The sequence below is a fragment of the Maylandia zebra genome, linkage group LG7 (assembly GCF_041146795.1).
Source record: "Maylandia zebra isolate NMK-2024a linkage group LG7, Mzebra_GT3a, whole genome shotgun sequence".
NCBI lineage: Eukaryota > Metazoa > Chordata > Actinopteri > Cichliformes > Cichlidae > Maylandia > Maylandia zebra.
The window spans coordinates 10,998,022-11,016,593 of NC_135173.1; the positions used below are offsets into that span (position 1 = coordinate 10,998,022).

Below are 18,572 nucleotides of genomic sequence, written 5' to 3' on the forward strand. Positions count from 1 at the left end.
TAGATGTAGTATCTGACCACCTGGGAGAACATTATGATGCATTTCATCAATTACATTCCGTCATTTAATTAAGTGAACAGCTAAATGATACACTGGATCTTGATAAATGAACTATTCAAAATGGAAATATTTACGTATGTAATGTAATTTAGTGAGAAATAACGAAGAAAGATAAAGTGAAATAAATGCAATCTTAGTTTTAATATCTGTTCAAACATGAGGAAAGCCAGTGGATGGGTGAATAGACACATTTAAAATATTTAAAAACAATTATTTTGACCTCACTAAAAAAATTATGAAAAAAAAAAAGCAAAAGCAGGTTCATTCGGCTAAATGACATATTTATAATAATACAATTCATAATAAGTTAAACTAATAATTAAAATAATGATTAAAATAATGAAATAAAATAACTCAAAAATATATACTCCTCTGTACTGTTTCAGTATTATTATAAAAAAAATAACCTTGTATAAGAAAAACATTATATAAGGTTATTTTTCTAGCTTTCTGAATTGTATTTACTTCATTTTGTAAATGAGTAATTCTATATTTCTATTTGCAGAGTAAAACTAAATTGGAGTTTGTTTCCTAAGACCTATTTACTCATAGTCTTCTTTCAACTTTGAAATTCTTGATGGTCATGACCCAAGAACATATTTCTTTTGTACCATGACTGAGACTCATTCTTAGAATGGTTCAGGTGTTATTGAAGGGCAAGATCAGAGAGGCTAAGAACAATTACAGTAGAAAGCTGGAGTGGAAACTCCAGCAGAACAGCATGAGAGAGGTGTGGAGTGGCATGAAGACAATCACTGGATTCAGTCCATTCAACAGCAGAGGAGCTGGGAGCAGTGAGGACAGAGCCAATGAGTTGAATGTGTTTTTCAGCAGATTTGACACTGCAGTGAATGCTCTCCCCCTAGTGACTTACCTGTAGTCAGCCTGCAACCCACATTCTCTTCAAACTCCTGTGGAAGTCCTGACACCCCTTCCCCCCTTTGTCACTTTCACTCATGACCAGGTTCAGAGACAAATGAGAAGACTCCGCTCAGGCAAGTTTGCTGGTCCAGACAGGGTGTGGCCCTATGTCCTCATGGCCTGTGCCCCCAGGTTTGTGGAGTCTTTCATAAACTGTTCAGGATGAATCTAAGTCTTTGGAGGGTCCCAGTGGTGTGGACGATGTCATGTCTCATTCCTGTACCAAAGACACCATGTCCCAATGGCCCCCAAGGTTACAGGCCTGTGGCACTGACCTTCCATGTCATGAAAACCCTGGAAAGACTCATCCTTTCCCGTCCCCAACCTATTGTCAGGCCACGTCAGGATACCTTTCAGGTCTCATACCAGCCTTGCCTCAGAGCTGAGGATGCCATCATCTACCAGCTCAGTTCTGTCTATGCACATCTGGACCAGCTGGCAAGCACTATAGCCCCTTTTCCATTAGTACCTACTCAATTGACTCAGCATGGTTTTCAGGGTTTTCCATTAGGTCATAGTACCTGGTACCAGGTACTTTTTTAGTACCTGCTTGCCTGAGTTTCAAAGCAATCCGAGCAGGTACTAAAATGTGACATCGTCAGACTGCGTGCCACCAATTGGCTGGTCAGTAGCATCTCTCAATGAGTCATAAGGTCATAAGGTCAATGCTGGACAGTACCTCCCACCCACTCCATGACGTGCTGGCCAATCACAGAAGCACGTTCAGTGAGAGATGGAGAATACCCAAATCCATAACTGAACCACACAGGAAATCAGTGCTGCCTGATGTGGCTACAACTCCTCCGTCTAATGCATAATACACAGTGCAATAGTCACACCCTTTTGCACATGTAGAGTGAAAATGAGAAATAACAAATGATAAAGTTTTACAGTATACAGTTTAGAGTAAAATGTCCATCATATATTTATCTTTTTTTGTAACTTTATTATACTGTTTTATTTAATTTAATCAGTTACTGTACTGTCTTGGAGCAGCTGCAACCACATCATTTCCTAAGGGATTCATAAAGTATTCCAATTTTAGAGCTGCAGTCTATGATACCAAGTGGCTCATCCCCAGATGTTAACGTGAGTCAATTCTGCCTCACAGTGACCATGCCTTGAAATTACAGCCAAATAAAGGATAGGAGGCTCTACCAAAGCCATTCATCATCCCAGTTCCAGCTTCTGCTGACATAGTAATAAGTTATGTAAAATATGCAATCACCAAATATTTAGCTAATGTTAAAGCTGTGTAGATGGTGATAATATTTTCAACTCCTAAGAAAAGAGAGAATTTAAATAAATAAATTTAACAAACGAAAAAATAGACACAAAACACGTATCTGTTTGATGAGAATAAACCACAATGGGATGTTGAAAATAGGTCTACATCATAATCACAAGCACGGCAAATTGGTACAGCGATTATGTGTTCCACTCCAAACTCACTTCTACTAAACAATTTCTAAAGAATCACGGTGCCTTTTTTAAATTGTTTTTGGCACTAGGATGTCAGTTTGTGCATACTTAATGTAGGTTTTTCTTTCAAGACCAAGTTTGCAGTGTCCACATGGAGCAGACGGTCAGAAGTTGAATTTGATCTCCTCCATACCCGCTTCACACCCTGGAGGACGGGGCTGTGGCCCCCCCACACTCCCTAGCAGATCATTACATGGAGAAACCTTTGGAATGCAAGCATGCTGATCCACACAGGTATGCACACATGGGTATTCACAGACGCAGACTAAAGCTTTCTTGGCTGCTGCCTCAAAGCACACTGTGCGCTGTCTATCTTGTGTGCTGCACAATATCGTTTATTATTTAGTAAATATTGATATCTATGACTAGCTAGTTTATTGTGATGGTGCTTTGTTTTCTCTATTATTATGTTACTCTTTGTTGTTTGCTGTCTCCTCTGTTTGTTTTTTTTGTTTGTTTTTTTTTTTTTCTCCATACAGGTGACCCAGGAGTTCTTTTTTTTTTTTCTCTCTCTTCCCCCCCCTTCTCACCGTCTCTTCTCCCCTTAGGTTTTCTTTCTTTCTCTCCCCCTCTTTCTCTCATTCATTCCCCCTGTCCTATTTATTAAAAAAAAAAAAAAAAAAAAAAAAAGACAAAGGATGAACTGAAGCTCTGCCATCACGTAATGTCGCATACTGCTGTTTCTGATGTCATTTAGAAAAAAAAAAAAAAATAAAAAAAAAAAAAAGGAAGTTGAATTCACGTGTCCGTAGGCACGTCTAATTAACAAATAATGATTAAGCTGCTCCAAACACAGAAAACGAGTTTGTTCCTTAAAATAATTAACAGAGCAAGGTCTATTATCACTTTAAAAAGTTATTTTTTAAGTAATAATAAAGAAAGCTGTTAACAAAACAAAGCTCAACTCCAAATGTGCAATATAACTCTTCTTAATATTTATTCTTTTAGACTCAGGGGAAACGCTGATTTTTTTTACAGCACGATTTGCATATCTCAACACATCCTGTGTACAACCACAAAACCATAACAGTATATGTTTTGTTTTTACACTGAGTGAAAAACAAGACAATTTTACAAGCATATTTCTTTACACTCAGCATACAGATAAATCTATACATATTCTCTCTCTTTTTAAACGTAATCTTTAGGCAAAATATACCGACAAACCATCAACAAAACATGCAACATCCAAAACATAAAGTTTTAGACAACTATTGAAGTTGAGTAGATTTTTTTTTCCCCCTTTGTGTTGTTTCAGCAGTTTACGGGACGTAGTTGCACACATAGTCATTGGTTGACAGCACAGGTTTTGATTACACAGTCAACTCCCCTTTTACAGCTATAGACATGAACTGCTGTACAATTATATGTCTTTTGTGATTTTTTTTTTTCAACACTCACATGCTCAGACTTTGGACAATATAAACATTCAATCTTTGTAGAAAATAAACACTTTATGTACACATGTCAAACAACTTGAGTCACATTCACACCCCTCAGAACAACAACAAATGAATGAATTCACGATTACAGGCAACAGCTGATCTAAACAAACAGTATTTAGCTTGGGTGAAGTCTAATGAAACACAGGGGTTGAACAGTCAAGGCTGAGCATTGAGATAATATGTCTTATTTACTGTACTGTGTACACAAACTTTTTTAAGTACACTGAGAGCATGATGCAGTTTAGAGTGATATTTATCCCCCCCCCCACATTGTGCATTACGTTTAGGAACCCCAGTGTGTCTGCATGTTTTTTCTTTTTCCACATAGATACAAAATGCACACCACAATATTTCCTGCCATCACATACACCATGACTCAGTTCATTTCAGTGCATAAACACAAAACACGTAATCCCGCATGTCATGATGGAACAAATGAGACAACGCAATAATAAAGTGCACAAGATCCATGTAGATGTTAACAGCCGTTAACGTCAATATATATTAAAATCAGTAAAAAAATCAGAGTATTTCATATTTTCTTTCATCGATGTACAAATTAAAGTTATTTTCTTACAGTTATTTTGAGAACATATGTTCACAGTTAAAACATTTTAATTCCAAAAACACAAATGCATTCAAACGTATATGTTGCATAGAATTACTTCAAATGAAACAATGGATCTGGAATGTAAAAAAGAAATATAACTGTTAAGAATTTAAACATAAATCACGGTTGGCACAACAAAATAATTGTCAGCATTGAAAAATTAACCTTGTTTTCTTCCTCACTATACTCTCTTTTTTGTTTGCTTGTTTGTTTTACTTTGTAATTATTATAGGCGATAAGTGACATCTTGCTCTATGTTTGTAGTCTCCAGTGATATATTATAAATAGTTGCATTGGCTTTGTGATGTGCCTAAACACACTAACAGTAGTTCTGAGGGTCAATTTTTCATTCTGTACAGGTAAAGGTGACAAAACATTGTAAGACGAATACAGATAAATACATGGGTCACCTACTCACACCTTAGTACTGAGACTAGGCCCCATGCTTTCATTTGATCCTATACATCACTGTACGCCAGTGGGCCTGAGTGTTTTGGTTGCAGGCAGTGAAAGAGGCTGGTTCAATGTGTTGTAATGGGAGTCACTGACACAAAATAGTTAAGTGTTTTACAGTACAGCCAGACACACAAAAGAACCTTGACGTTTGAATGGTAAAGCATTTTTTTTTCTTCCTTTTGAAATAATTTTCAGGGAAAACTCAGACCAGAGGGACTTACTAACACAGAGACAGCAGGGCTGTCATACTGAAGTAATGACAGTTGCAGATCTACAGAGGATTTTGACACATATTGTATGAATTACATGTCTGACGATGGACTACACAGAAGGAAATATTAGCAAAATCTGAGCCACTATAACAATCTTAAAGCAAAATGTTGTACACTTGAGACGGATGTGTGAAACTCACCTTCCACAGTTGTAACATTCAACACAGCAGATGCTGTTCATTGTTAATTTAAACTTTAATTCTAATCTTTCCTAACAATATCATGCTAGTAAAATAGTAATCAGCCACTAGAGGTTGTCATTGACCTTGGATTTTATTTTTATTCTGTCACAGCCCTGTTCGATATAGTGGTGCATTAGTGTGATCAGAGAACCAAGGGAGCTACTGAACATGATTATTAACATCCTTGAGCTCACATAGGTCCACATTCACATAATAGTTATTGTGACTGCCTACACCATAGATTACTGGATTGTCAGTGCGCCACTCACAGCCTCAATCTAACAAGTCTGTATCTGTCCCATATTATATATATTTGTATATATAATCTAGTGACAAGAGAACAACTCTTATACTGTATATTATATTTAGATATATTCTGCATCTGATATCTGTGTATACTATATAAACGTCACACTGTACAATGTGATTCTCTGATATGCTCTTATATTTGCATGTGGGATATCTACAATCAGAAGTGCTGTACATTTAATCCTCATCCCACAGCAAAGGTCAACTGTCTGACTCAGGCCTACATAAGCTCTTTATTGTGTTTTTTTTTCCTTTTTCAATGAAACTGAAAGAATATTGTACAAAAAATGTATGCATTTCTTCATCAGTTAATATTCCAAGACCACTTAAATCCACACACATCACGATCGTAGCACAACCACGTCTCTCATATGAAGGAAATAAAATGAATTCCATGATTCTGTTTTTCATCTTTCCCTTTGTTAGATATGTTTGTTCAGTAGTGCAGAATCATATCTCGGCGTCTCATGTGGATTATGGAAATAGAACTGTGGTAAGAAAGACGTCACTGCCCTCAAAGCCATATTGCTGCTGAGTGTCTATCAGTGCCAGCTTTTTATGTTTGCATGTTAAATCCAAAACCAGCAGAGACTTGAAATGGGAAGAGGTGGAAATGTGCTGGCAGTGTTGGACTGATATAATTGCAATGTTAGTAGCACATAATAAACCTTTATTTTATGATTTATAAACCGAAGCAACGAATTAAAGGAATCTTTTTTCTTTGCTCTTATTCTCATTCTCTTATTCATTTTTTTTTGTCACATCTCTGAACTATGCACTTTGCATTTAGTGTTGGCTGATCTGCTGCATCTGGATCTTTTTGGTGTGGTGTTCAGGGGTTGGTCTGAGTGGAACTGACGAACAGCTTGTGCCAGCTGACCACTCTCTTCCTCATGTCCACCTTGTCAAGCCAGATGTAGGCTTCACCTATCAAGGTTTTCTTCATGAACTTCCCTCCATTAGACACCAAGAAAAGCTGGGAATGCATGAGAAAGACAAAGAGAATTTGTCAGTAAGTTATCTATATGTGCTTTGCCAGCTCAAAAAGTGCATGTTATTCAGTATGATTATTAATAGTTGCAAGCAGATTGTTACAAGTATATCTATAAGTCTAAAATTTAATGCATTTTATAGACCTGGAAATTTTAGAGCCCATATGAGCTATTTACAGCTTTTAACCACGTTGTGAGTACCAGAGGAAACTCTGCAACTTCCCTATGTTTGGAACACTACAAACACGGCCTTATGGCCGCACCTGCAGCCACACACCTCTGCAGTTGGGCTGTGTTATATATTGAAGTGCTGATTGGGCCATACCAAGTGCAGCTCTTGCCACCCATAGATGTGCATAAGTGACTTGTTTAGCCTTCTGCTGGGTATTTTTGATTTGAAGTAATTATTAAACTAAGTGTTGCTTTGTTTGTTTGGTGTTAGATAATTTGTTAGGATTTGTGTTCCCCTTATGTATCAACTTGGCCTGATCAGCCAGTATTTAAGTCCCCTTTGGTTCTTGCAGTTAGCTCAGTTTTGTTTGCTGAGTAGTTAATCTGGAGATATGTCAAGTTGCTGTTTTTGGATTAAGTTTTTTTCTATTCATTTGACTTCTTTTAAAGGCCCTGTATTATTAGTTCATTTTGTATTTTTGTATTTTTTATTTTTTTTTACAATTTTGGGGGGTAAACCCACTTTTTTCTAAATACTCACTGTGTCCTCGTGCTTAACCAGCCTAGTCTCTCACTCATCGCAACAAAAAAAGTTGGGAAGAGTGTAAACTAGTCATCCACAACTGGTTGTAATAATAAAATAAGATTATTTTTAAACAACACTCTCATATTATGGGATATTTGTGACTCCTTGTCAATACGCATAACAAATATTAGGGAAATCTATTTATGTTTTGTGTGTCTGAAAGAAAAAAAACCCAACAGAATATTGCCAAGTATATTGGATTTTTAAATCACCAAATATTGGTATCAGTCATAAATAGCCTTTATTGTCCAGACTCTAACACAATCATGATTTATTAAGTTTTATTGACTCATCGTATTTGACAATTAGCAGGGGTCTGAAAGTTATTTAGGTGCCTGTTGTACACTACCTGTATGGAGTGTCCAGTTGGGTTTAGGGGGAATCTGAAGGTCTCATTGAAAGAAGGCTCTCTATCATGTCGACAAATTCTCGTCTTCTTCTTAATGATCCTCTTCTGGGTGGCCACATTCACCACATACAACTTCACATACAGATCTGGATGCAAGTTGGATAAATAATAATATGAATTCATAAAAAGAGGACTATTGAGATTAAAAAATCAAAATGCATGTACATCAGTACTGATTGGTTCCACACCTGGCAGGTGGTCTGGGCTTTTGAACTTGTAAGTGATGTTTCTGCACTGAAGGATCTCCAAGACCAGTTGGTCCCCTTCTGTTTTCACCTCCTTCTTGAGAGCAACCTTGATCTCCCCCATTACTTGTGTTTTACCAGCTAACACGAAACAGAAAGAGCAAAATCAAAATCACATCAGGGAATATATCGCCAAAGTTTCACGTGTATCTCACCAGTTCTACATGTCCTGAAATAATTAAGAATTTTACAAGACAAGCTGATTTAAACTTGGTAAATTAGTTGTCAGGCACCATGGAAATGACCTCCCGACCTTCATCATTGTAACAGCTGCCAGGCTATACCCTAAAATGACCCTCTGCTCTTTGTAACAAATTGAAACTAGAGAGGGAAGGGAGGCATCGTGACACCTGAGCTACATGAAATGTAGATATAACAGCAGTTGTGGGACAGCATGGCAACCACTTCTCTCAAGCCGTGCAGTAAGTTATTATTCGGGTTAATATTGTTCATTGACAATAAGCACTTAGCTGACAATTTGACCTCGCAACTTAATAATGACATTAGCAACACCATTTAGAGGGCAGTTAATTAGGTGGCTTGGTTACAAAGAAATTGAAAAAAAAATACAACAAAACCACCATTGCACAAAACACTCAACAGGGGGAGCCCTCTGACCAAGAAAGCAAACATTTGAAAACGTGACATTTCTAGAGCTTGCCTTCATTTTCTGCAGTCTCAAGTTGGTTTTTGTCTGTGCCATTAGGAATAGTCTTACCGCTGTGAGAAAAAACAAAAAAAACAGAACAAATGAATTTATGAACACTGTTTTATACATTTAAAAGAGTATAACATGACATATACATTAACAACCGTTAATGCATAATATGCTTGCATGGAGCTACAAACAGTCTTACATCCGTGGCACTTGAAAAATGGCACTGTCCACTCCTGTGCCTGCTCCATCTTCACTATCCAGACCTCCATAAGCGTCTCCAACCAGGCTTGGGGCAGATAGTACCACTGACCCTGAAACATCACTCAGCCGGTGTCCTGGTCCTGTGGGTGGCAATACTGAGTGTGATACTGAGGAAATCAATCACTCAGTTTTTTCCTTCAAAATAAATGACTTGCATAAAAAACAAACAAACAGAGAATGTTAAACGACCCAGCTTTTACCACACATGCATGGGTGCCCAAGACATGTGCTGTATGTAACAAAACACACACCCAGCTATCACTCATTGACAGAGGCACTCTCCATCACACATAACTTTGACAACTTTGACTAAGCATCACATAACAGGGCATCACTGTAAATGTCAGCATCTCCTTGCATTTACGTAACAGTGCTGTGTAAAATCTCTGTAATACGAAGCAAATCCCTACATTAGAACTAAATGAAGGTCACTAAATTTAATGAAAAAAAACAAGATTAATTCACTGTAGGACATGGCATGGCAGTTTGTTCATACAATTAAATATTCTTTCTTGGCTCTGGCTGGTTTCTGTTATGCTTTTGCAGTAAGAAAGAACTTGGGAAAATATGTGAAGATTACTGTTGAAACACATTCAGTGACTTTCGGTGTATTTTTGAAAGATGATGTGTGACCACAATGTGTTTGAAGCACAGTCTGTTACTGAAATGCAATAATTACTCATTCTGTTCCTAATGAAAACAAAATCATTCGATAATAAAAGCGACACAAAATAAATATATAAATAATGAAATAATATATAAAATGAATATGTGCATTTCCAGACATTCATAGTGCTACATACAGAAAATAATTACAACAGAAATATCAATATTTACACATTCATTTATTTGGAAGGCTTAGTTTTAATTATTTAATTATAATAATTATTATTAGTAGTAGTTTTTTTAGTTGTTGATTAATATGATTTATTTATATATTTATAGAGTACATTTTTCCTATGTTGCCTCACCTTCCCTTGACATTTCTGCTTCCCTCATGGTTAGCTGACCGCTTTACACTCACTGGCTGGTGAGTGCAGCGTGAACCTCCTGTTGACTTTTGAAACCTCTTGGTGTTTCTGTGTTTCCAGGTTTGACTGGGTCATTTGTGCCCCCTTTGTTTTAGGTGGGAGGAATAGGGAAGGACTGTGCAGGGCGAGAAGACTGTGTGCCATACCTGTGTCTGCCTCTGTGTGTGCTTTTCTAGGGGTTAATTCTTGTGACACACACATGCACATACACAGCAATATTGCAGCTCCACAAAATATTCTGTGGCCAGGAAATAATAGCTAGGGAATCTACAGTTGCATGCGTATAAAAACCTCCAACAATGAGTTTACTTTCCTTTGTAAAGAAGTAGACCATTAGAGCTCATTTTGAGGATATCACATTGAGGATTATACACAGGTAATGGATGTTGTTTAAGTCATGTTAACACAGTAGAACATACAACATGTAAGGGATTGCCATCCTAGCTTGGTTTCTGTACTGGGGTTGGAGATCTCCACACCGGGGTTCTGTAGAAACCATATGCTTGGGATTGGCACATGCACACTCCATGTAGAAACAGAGGGGTCTGGATTTCTAATTTAGCTAATAATACTAATACTACAAGTTAAAATAATCCATTAATTATGTTTGTAGTTTCTTAAACTATTATCCCATTTAATTAACTATTTAAGATGCCCAAAGAGAAAGCCAAAATATTAAACTGGTGAAAAATATCAGAAACAACACATAACAATTTAGTAAACTGAATGAGCCCCATCTCTAAAAATAAGATTTTAGAATTACATAGTGTATTAAATAGGATTTCACAGCAAGTTTATTTTTATTTGTGTACTTATTTGATTCTTTATCTGCCTTGCTTTTTGCTTAACAGTTATATTAATGAGATAGATCACTGTGACTTTGTGCTGGCAGAAAAGCAAGATGAGATGAGCAGAAGGCAAGGTAAACTGTTAAGGAGATGAATGCAGAGCAATTCAAGGCTTTATCAAACAATCTCTACAAAGCTTGCATGCAAGGGGAAAAGGTGCATTTCGAAGGTGGTTTATCAGGGGTAGGGGAAGGATTTACTTGGTTGCAGGCAGGATTGTTGCACGGCAGCTTCAGCAGCAGCAATTGCTATTCCAGCATCCTCAAGGTGGGCCTGAGTGACACTGCTCTTGCTTTGGCTTCGGGAAGGGCCATGGGAACGTAGTTGGCCATCGGAGGAAGACTTGGAACTGCCTGGGCTACTGTGTGACTTTTCCAAAGGCATCATTTGCATGTCTAAAGGAATATTAAATGAATGGTTACAAGTGCCAAAGAGAAAACTGCAAAATACAGTGGCTTGCAAGAGTATTCGGTTCAAGGGGGCAGGATACTTTTGCAAGACACTGTAAATAAACCAACCCCTCTCAGGTGCAAATAATATTTCACAGTCATCTGATTGTTCCATGCAGTACTGATATGTATGTATTTACAGTGTTCAAGGTATGGTTATGAATACCTGCCAAGAATATTAATATTATTTATTGCTTAAAACTACTTATATGGAATTAATTGATATTTAGCAATCATTAACTGTAAGAATGAGGTGATTCTTTACCTTTAGCTGGATCAGGAAAGATTCCATGGCTTCTGCTCTTGATTACAGAGTTTTTAGGTGAATCATGACTCCCATCTCCCTGCCCTGGTGCTAGACTCTGACCCATTCCATACCCCTGTCCAGAACCTGAAATGTGGCCCTGGCCCTGGCCATGTCCCTGACTTGACCCAGACCCTGACGGACCTTGGGCAGCATGGTGGGCTCTGCTGTGTTCAATGCTTTCACTCTGCTCTTTCAAAGGCAGCCAGCGAGGAGTGTTGTCCAGCTGGGTGGTATTTGACAAGTCAATCAGTACCTGAGTGACAATAAGAGAAAATAAAAGAGAGAAAGAGTGAGACAGTACAAAATAAATAGGAATTTAATATATATAGTTATAGAAGCCAAGTTTAAATTTGGTGTTTGTCTGACCAGAGAGTTAAGTTAAGAAACGCAGGTCCACCAATAAAACAATAAAAATAAACCAACATAAAATAAAATAAAATAGCAAAAACCACTTTAATGAGGTAAATTGGTAAAAAAGAAAAAGAAAAAGTGAGCTAAATTTCACATTGTCAGATGGCAGACTCGGCTTCACAAGTCACTTACTTCTCCAAGGAAGTCATTGGAGGAGGACCTGTCATAGTCCCACACTGTCACCTCCAGCGTTTTTTTCTTCAGCTTCAAAGAAAGAAAAAATAAGTAAAGAGAGGGTCACAGATTATGGTGAGGCGTTGAGGCGATCGTGCGAGGGAACAAAATGTGTGAGGTGTGAGCTTGTTTGTCTGTGCGAATGTGGGTGGATGAAGGACAAAAGAAACGAGCTCGTGTACACTGAATGAGTCGTGCCTAAATGAGTGCAGCCATGAATGCTAATGAGGGGGTAATTTAATCAGCAAGGAAATCACGAGTTGTTAAATGCATGTGTGCAAATACGTGGACGTGTATAGAAACACTCGGAAGCATGTTGGAGGACATAACATATACAGATATACTTATATAAGTATGCGCTGCAGATTTTTTTTTAAGGCTGTGGTAAGACGATGGTGGTGTCTGTCACAAACAACACAAGCAAACACAGATGGCTAAGAATAAACACAAGCAACCATATATACCTCTAGCAGTCACAGATGAGCACACATGGGCATGATTACCTAACACTCTTCTATTACTCTTTTTGCTAAAAAGGCATGCAGTTAAAGTGTCTGTATTGACACTGTAAGAGCAAGAATGTCGGTTGTTAACTTGAGGTTTGCTAGTGCTGATAAGAGGCTGCATGGAGGATACTGAAAACAGCCCGAGGGAGAGAGCATGAGGACGGAATTCTAAGTGTCGTATAAGACGCTGAGGCTTCCACATTGCCCAAAGTGGATCACAACAAATACAGTAACTACACAAGAGTGACTGTGGGAAGATGTTTGTGTGCATGTGCGTTTTAGTGTGGGACAGGAAGAGAGGGTCTGCACAGTACCTGCTCCAGATGAATGTTCTTGTAGATGACAGTCTGATTCCATTCTGGGTTCATGGTCTTCTGGGCATACTTGGTCCTTCTCTTGTTATCAGCACTGATAATTCATGACATTCAGAATGATTGGTTGTTAATAATACATTATTAAAAATCTCTCCACTGCTTGATCCCATGGCAACATTCACAAAACTGCAATGCTCAGTAAATGGGCTGAATAGATGCTGCTTGGAAAATGGTCAATATCCTTATTTGGAGGCACCAGAAAGATTGCAAACAAACTGAAATATTTTTGTTAATTGTCTGCTCTGAGTAAGATGCTTTTAAATTTTTTTTTCAAATGAGTACAGAGATAGAAGCTGAGGAGAGTTCAAAGTCAGAGGCATGGAGAGAAAATGTAATGGCAGAAGTGCTCTTAAACATTGTGAAATAGAGCAGATAATTGGACGAACAACAAAGGCCACAATAAAAGGATGGAAAACCACTTTGGATGGGTAAATTACACAAATAAAAACATAACACCAACTAAAAACAAAGATCAGCACCACACTACCTTGCATTCTGGACAACCATGACTTGGCTGAGGGAGTCCAGAAGAGGAAGAGGAGGGCATATATCACAAACAAGAAAAGCAAAAATACAAAATAACAGTCAGAGAAGCTCAAAGAGCTCAAAGAAAAGGCAGTAAAGGATAGAGAGCTGAGGCAATCAATATTCTCTTGAGGGTAAATCACTGTTTTTGTGCCTACACAGTAGATATGACTCAAGACCAAAAAGCCTCACAGTGAATACTGGCTCACAGGTGAATGAGAAATTCACTACTCTGACCTTTTGTTGAGACACTGCGGCTGTGAACTCTTTTGCTAATGTCAGACAGATGCATTTCAAATATATTCTTGCAATAAAGCAGCAGTACAAAGGTGCTCTCAACGAGCTTACATTTTTAACCTATACAGCGTGTAGGTTGAGGGAGAGAGCGCATAATCTAATAAACAGGCCTGATGGAGGCATTATCTAAGAGCAGATATTGTTACAAGGGAGATAATGGCTGCATCGATCCTCTCTCTTGCTATTCACAAGCTCTTAGGAAGACAGTGGAGTCGACACCGATAAGAAGGAGTCTCACCTAGGGACAAAACCAAAGCACTCACTTTAGCCAAAAGTAGAAAGAGTAAGAACATGAGGTTGACCATGTGGACTCTCTGTTGCCAGCTAATTTGATACATTATAATGCAGCAATTTGGAAAAAGGCCGCCTCTTACAGCTTTATGTAAAGTCTAACACAACTCACTTTATTTATTTATAGACTAAAGCAAATCGAATCAAATTACTGCAGAAATGACTGCCTCATATCATCATGTCCTATACCATTTTCTCACACAAACTTAAGACGTTAGTCAGTGGGATACAGCAAAGTCAGTACAAAGTCAGGAAAAAAAAAAACAGGGAGAGAGAAAACAAAACAGACACAAAGGCAGAAAAGCAGACACAGAACACATATTAGTTAGCACTAAAATGCTAAAAGCTCACCCTCTCCCAGGTAAAAGGTAGACCTTCACAAAAGGGTCAGAGTAGCCATCATTATCCCTTTGGGCCAGGTTTCTAGCTTGCAGGACGTGGACAATAAGATTTCCTAGATTTCTGTCATAGTTGATCTGGAGCTGTTTGAAACAGAGTGTAGAGGAGGCTCTATGAGAGAAACTACAGGGGTCCATCTTTATGTTGTTGGGGGTAAATAGTGATATTTTCTTAATGTTTGTTTGCATGTGTGTGTGTTTTAACCTGAATTTCTCCTGTGATGGGATGAGGCATCTTCATCATCTCTGTTTGCTAAAAAAAATAGAACAAAAACAGAGAGGTCAGGAGGTGGAGTGGTTCTAGATTGATAGTTTAATGATTTGGCAAACAAATTTGTCTGGCCCACAATAACAGACTTTAGCCATTAACCTGGGATTAAGTTGAAGTATATATTAATAGAGTACTGGTGAAAGAGGTGCCCTTGTAGAATAGATATTAACATTTTTCATTGAACGTATGCACGTTGTGGGGGACACTGACTATCTGATCGGTGTGTTAGAAAGGAAAGTCTGTCGGTGTAGTGTGACACCATTAGTTAGTTTAGTCAGACATCTCGTGTTCAAAATGAGTTCTTTATTGCAGCATCAGACTGCGAATTTGGGGTTTGATAGGTAATTATCCCCCTTGACCCTACATGCGGATGCTAGGATGGTCGAAGCAGCCAGCTGCTCTGTGCAGAGGGAGAGACGAGAAACCCAGACTCTTAAATAGAATGCCCAGATGAGAGGTTGTGTTTGGTATATGATTTAAGGAGAATGTTTCATTTGTCTGATGCAGTGCAGCTCGAGTTGCCTGGCTGAACTTGCCTGCGGTCTTCACTTCATTTATTTAAAGCAAACACATTTCACAGAAATGTCAACAAAAGACTAATTTGAATAAGAATGTGTGTGAGGTAAGCCACTAAAAAGAATTTTAATGGATGAAATCCATTACCTTGTGTCGCTGCTTCTTGCTTATTGCAGGGGATGCAGGCTGGCCAGGGCTTGGCACCCCACTGGAGGCAGCCGATCCAGTACCAGAGTGGAGGAGGGCAGAGCGCTCTAGTGCAGACAGGACCCCCAATCCCCCAGCTCCTACTCCAGCCATACCAGGTGCTTGCTGCTGGGACACCTTCTGCAATTCTGCAGCTAACTGCTTAGGATCCACACCGGGGGAACGCTGTCCACCTACAGAGACGAGTGTATATAGTGACTCACATTTTATTTATGTCAAACATGTACGCAGGCGCATGCACGCATGCAGACGTAGCAACAAATTCTCGTACATACCAGCCTTAAGCTGGACATGGTGCTCCAGGGCTTGTGGGTGCTCAGGGTCAGACAGCATGTTTAGGTCGCTGTTTGGATCCATACAGGGAATTTATAATGGAATAACAACCAGTGCGTTGTAGGAGTAATCAGTCACAGAGTGGATATTTGGCAGATGAAGGGGTGTGGGACGAACAGAAGGGGAAGGAAAGACGAGAGAAGGTGTTCATGGCTGCAGAGTCACCATTTTGTGACTAAACATGTAGGAGTTTCAGTGGGATAGAGGGATAAATGGTGACAGATGTTACTCACAGTCTCACACAAAGCTCCGCCTCTGCACATGTCTGGCCCATAATAGACTGCACTTCCTCATAAGTCTTTCCCGTTAGAGGGACTCCATTCCACTCCAACACCTGCATTCCTGTAATACGATGAAGGCCAGCATGCAAAATGAGTGACTACCCCTCATCTCTATACATGAAACGTGTTAGAACAGAGAGTGCAGTTTTCATGCTCACAGAACAATAGTAATAGCAAACAGCTCTTCAACTGAATTAACTCTGTCTTCATTCTTCTTTATTCTCAGTTGGGTTTATGCATTGGCTTTGTTCCATTGTTGGAACAACACCCAGCACAAAAGCAAGAAAGAAGAGTTTTGCCGATGATTATATTAGATGTTTTGTTTCTCACAAAGAATAATGTAGAAAAAATAGCATATTAGAAGTAAAAACACAGCAACAGCACAAGAAATAACCACTAATATTCGCATATTTATGATGTAATACACAAAACAAATCACAGCAAACTCAATTTTTCCACCCAGGGCCAAAGAAATATGAGGCCTCACTTACACAACTGAAACCTGGTCTTCAGATTAGACTTCTGCTTACGAAGCAACTCACCAGCTGCTGTGACAATAAAGGCTCACATTAATAAGTGCGTATCCTCATGCATGAGCCAGTATTTCTTCTTAGATTATTCCCTCTGTTCTCTGTGTATAATCTGTATCCTCCCCCACTTTAATTCACACTGCACCTAAAGGCATGTTCTGCTGCCAGTTTCTTTCAACAGAACATAAACATATGCATAGCATACAGCACACGCTTGAAAGTAAACCAGCCAACCTACTGTCTTGCCTTTTTAAAAAAAAATTTTTTTCTTGTTCAGCAAGACAAAAAGGGAGTAAGCTATATCAGAATTAAATGGAATAATAAGCTAGAACCAATTATCTCATTAAAACTACTGGTGGAACTGCAATCAATACTCAGGCGCTTCTCTTTCTAAACAAAGATTAGAGCATCAATTATTTGAAATTCCAGAAACTACAAGAACAAATTGAGCAGGGATTGTTGCATGGTAATTCACTGTGTGTGTGTGCGTGTGTTTATCTGTGCTTGCCTGTCTATCTGTATCTGTATGTTTACAGGGACGCTAAATATAGTCTAATGACTAACACAGCCCACTGATGTGGAGGGTGTGTTTGCGCGTGATGTGTTGAGGAAAGACACATGACAAACCAACACACAGTAGGCTACAGCCGCCTGTCACAACTCCATCTGGAGTGATTTAGGCATGAATTTTTACTGAAGGCGTAAACGGCCCTAAAATCATCAACACTTAAAAAGCACTGTGATCATGATTCTCCTGAGCCTTGAGAATCTTTTTCATTCTGCTCTTACCCTCCACAACTTTCCCCGTTTGTTCTGCCACCCCACCAGGGATGACCTTGGCAATGTACGCTCCGATCTCTCCACGACTCCCTGGAATCTCCTTACCACCTACCACACGGATGCCAAGTCCATTACCTAAACGGTAAAAATAGGGATACAAATCCTAATTACAAAAACAGAAATAGACAATCTTTGTGATTTTTTTATGGTTGTACGATAACTGTATGTCTGCATTTTGTAATAGTTTTATACCTGACACACTGGAGTCCTTCATGTCTCTCTTAAGCTTGATGCGAGTGTGAGGGAAGGCATAAGGCACGAGTTTCATCTGAAAATTCACAGGATTAAAAGAAGCATGTTTGTAAGCAGAAAACATTCCGGGTTTACATATTAAAACCAAAAATAAACATGGAGTGGAAAAAAAAGGACCAAGCTGAATATTATTAGCTTGAATCGCACCTGTCTCCTGTCTGAAACACTCCCGCTCTGAGGATGCCCTTCTCTTGGCTTATCAAACCAATCTGTGTCCTCTCTTCTCAGGTGGTAGGCTAGACAAGGAAAGGATCGCATTAAAATCTATGCATGAAAATAGGGACTAGAAGCTTTCAGCATAGAATCAAGCAATCTCTTTTTTTGTATTTAAGAATAATTGTCACACATCCACCCAGATTTTCTAAAAGGCAGGAAGATCTCTGATCTGTCCTGACTGGATAGGTGAAAGCAAAGAAACAGAAACTCTGCTCCATCCTATCCACAAGTGTGAGATCAGATGGCTACTAAAAATACTAAATGGTGTATGAATAATTTCAAGTTTGATAAAAATTGATATGCTTTAAATGTTTGGAACGTTTTATTTTCTATGTATTATTTTACAGCACTGTGTACTGGAAATCTCCCCCAAACCATCTTCATTTATAAGTAACGACTGGAAGATACTGACAGTCTCATGCTCTATTTTACCATCACAATTCTAAATCATACCTT

At 38.6% G+C, this 18,572-nt stretch overlaps 1 protein-coding gene across 1 annotated transcript in view; it reads right to left on the reverse strand.

The window, feature by feature from the left end:
* Window positions 1-3,376: 3,376 nt before the first annotated feature.
* The window catches only part of pclob (piccolo presynaptic cytomatrix protein b), a 61,634-nt gene continuing 46,438 nt past the window's right edge, over window positions 3,377-18,572 (reverse strand). The window contains exons 22-39 of the mRNA XM_076887108.1: window positions 18,048-18,136; window positions 17,841-17,916; window positions 17,598-17,723; window positions 16,231-16,339; window positions 15,940-16,007; window positions 15,605-15,837; window positions 14,876-14,923; window positions 14,624-14,754; window positions 13,647-13,673; window positions 13,100-13,193; window positions 12,238-12,309; window positions 11,653-11,947; window positions 11,139-11,333; window positions 8,998-9,139; window positions 8,802-8,860; window positions 8,084-8,221; window positions 7,836-7,981; window positions 3,377-6,713 (exon numbers count right to left, since the gene is read on the reverse strand). Of these exons, the coding sequence (XP_076743223.1) occupies window positions 6,570-6,713; window positions 7,836-7,981; window positions 8,084-8,221; window positions 8,802-8,860; window positions 8,998-9,139; window positions 11,139-11,333; window positions 11,653-11,947; window positions 12,238-12,309; window positions 13,100-13,193; window positions 13,647-13,673; window positions 14,624-14,754; window positions 14,876-14,923; window positions 15,605-15,837; window positions 15,940-16,007; window positions 16,231-16,339; window positions 17,598-17,723; window positions 17,841-17,916; window positions 18,048-18,136 (2,192 nt within the window). The 3' untranslated portion in view covers window positions 3,377-6,569. The remainder of the gene's footprint in view (window positions 6,714-7,835; window positions 7,982-8,083; window positions 8,222-8,801; window positions 8,861-8,997; window positions 9,140-11,138; window positions 11,334-11,652; window positions 11,948-12,237; window positions 12,310-13,099; window positions 13,194-13,646; window positions 13,674-14,623; window positions 14,755-14,875; window positions 14,924-15,604; window positions 15,838-15,939; window positions 16,008-16,230; window positions 16,340-17,597; window positions 17,724-17,840; window positions 17,917-18,047; window positions 18,137-18,572) is intronic.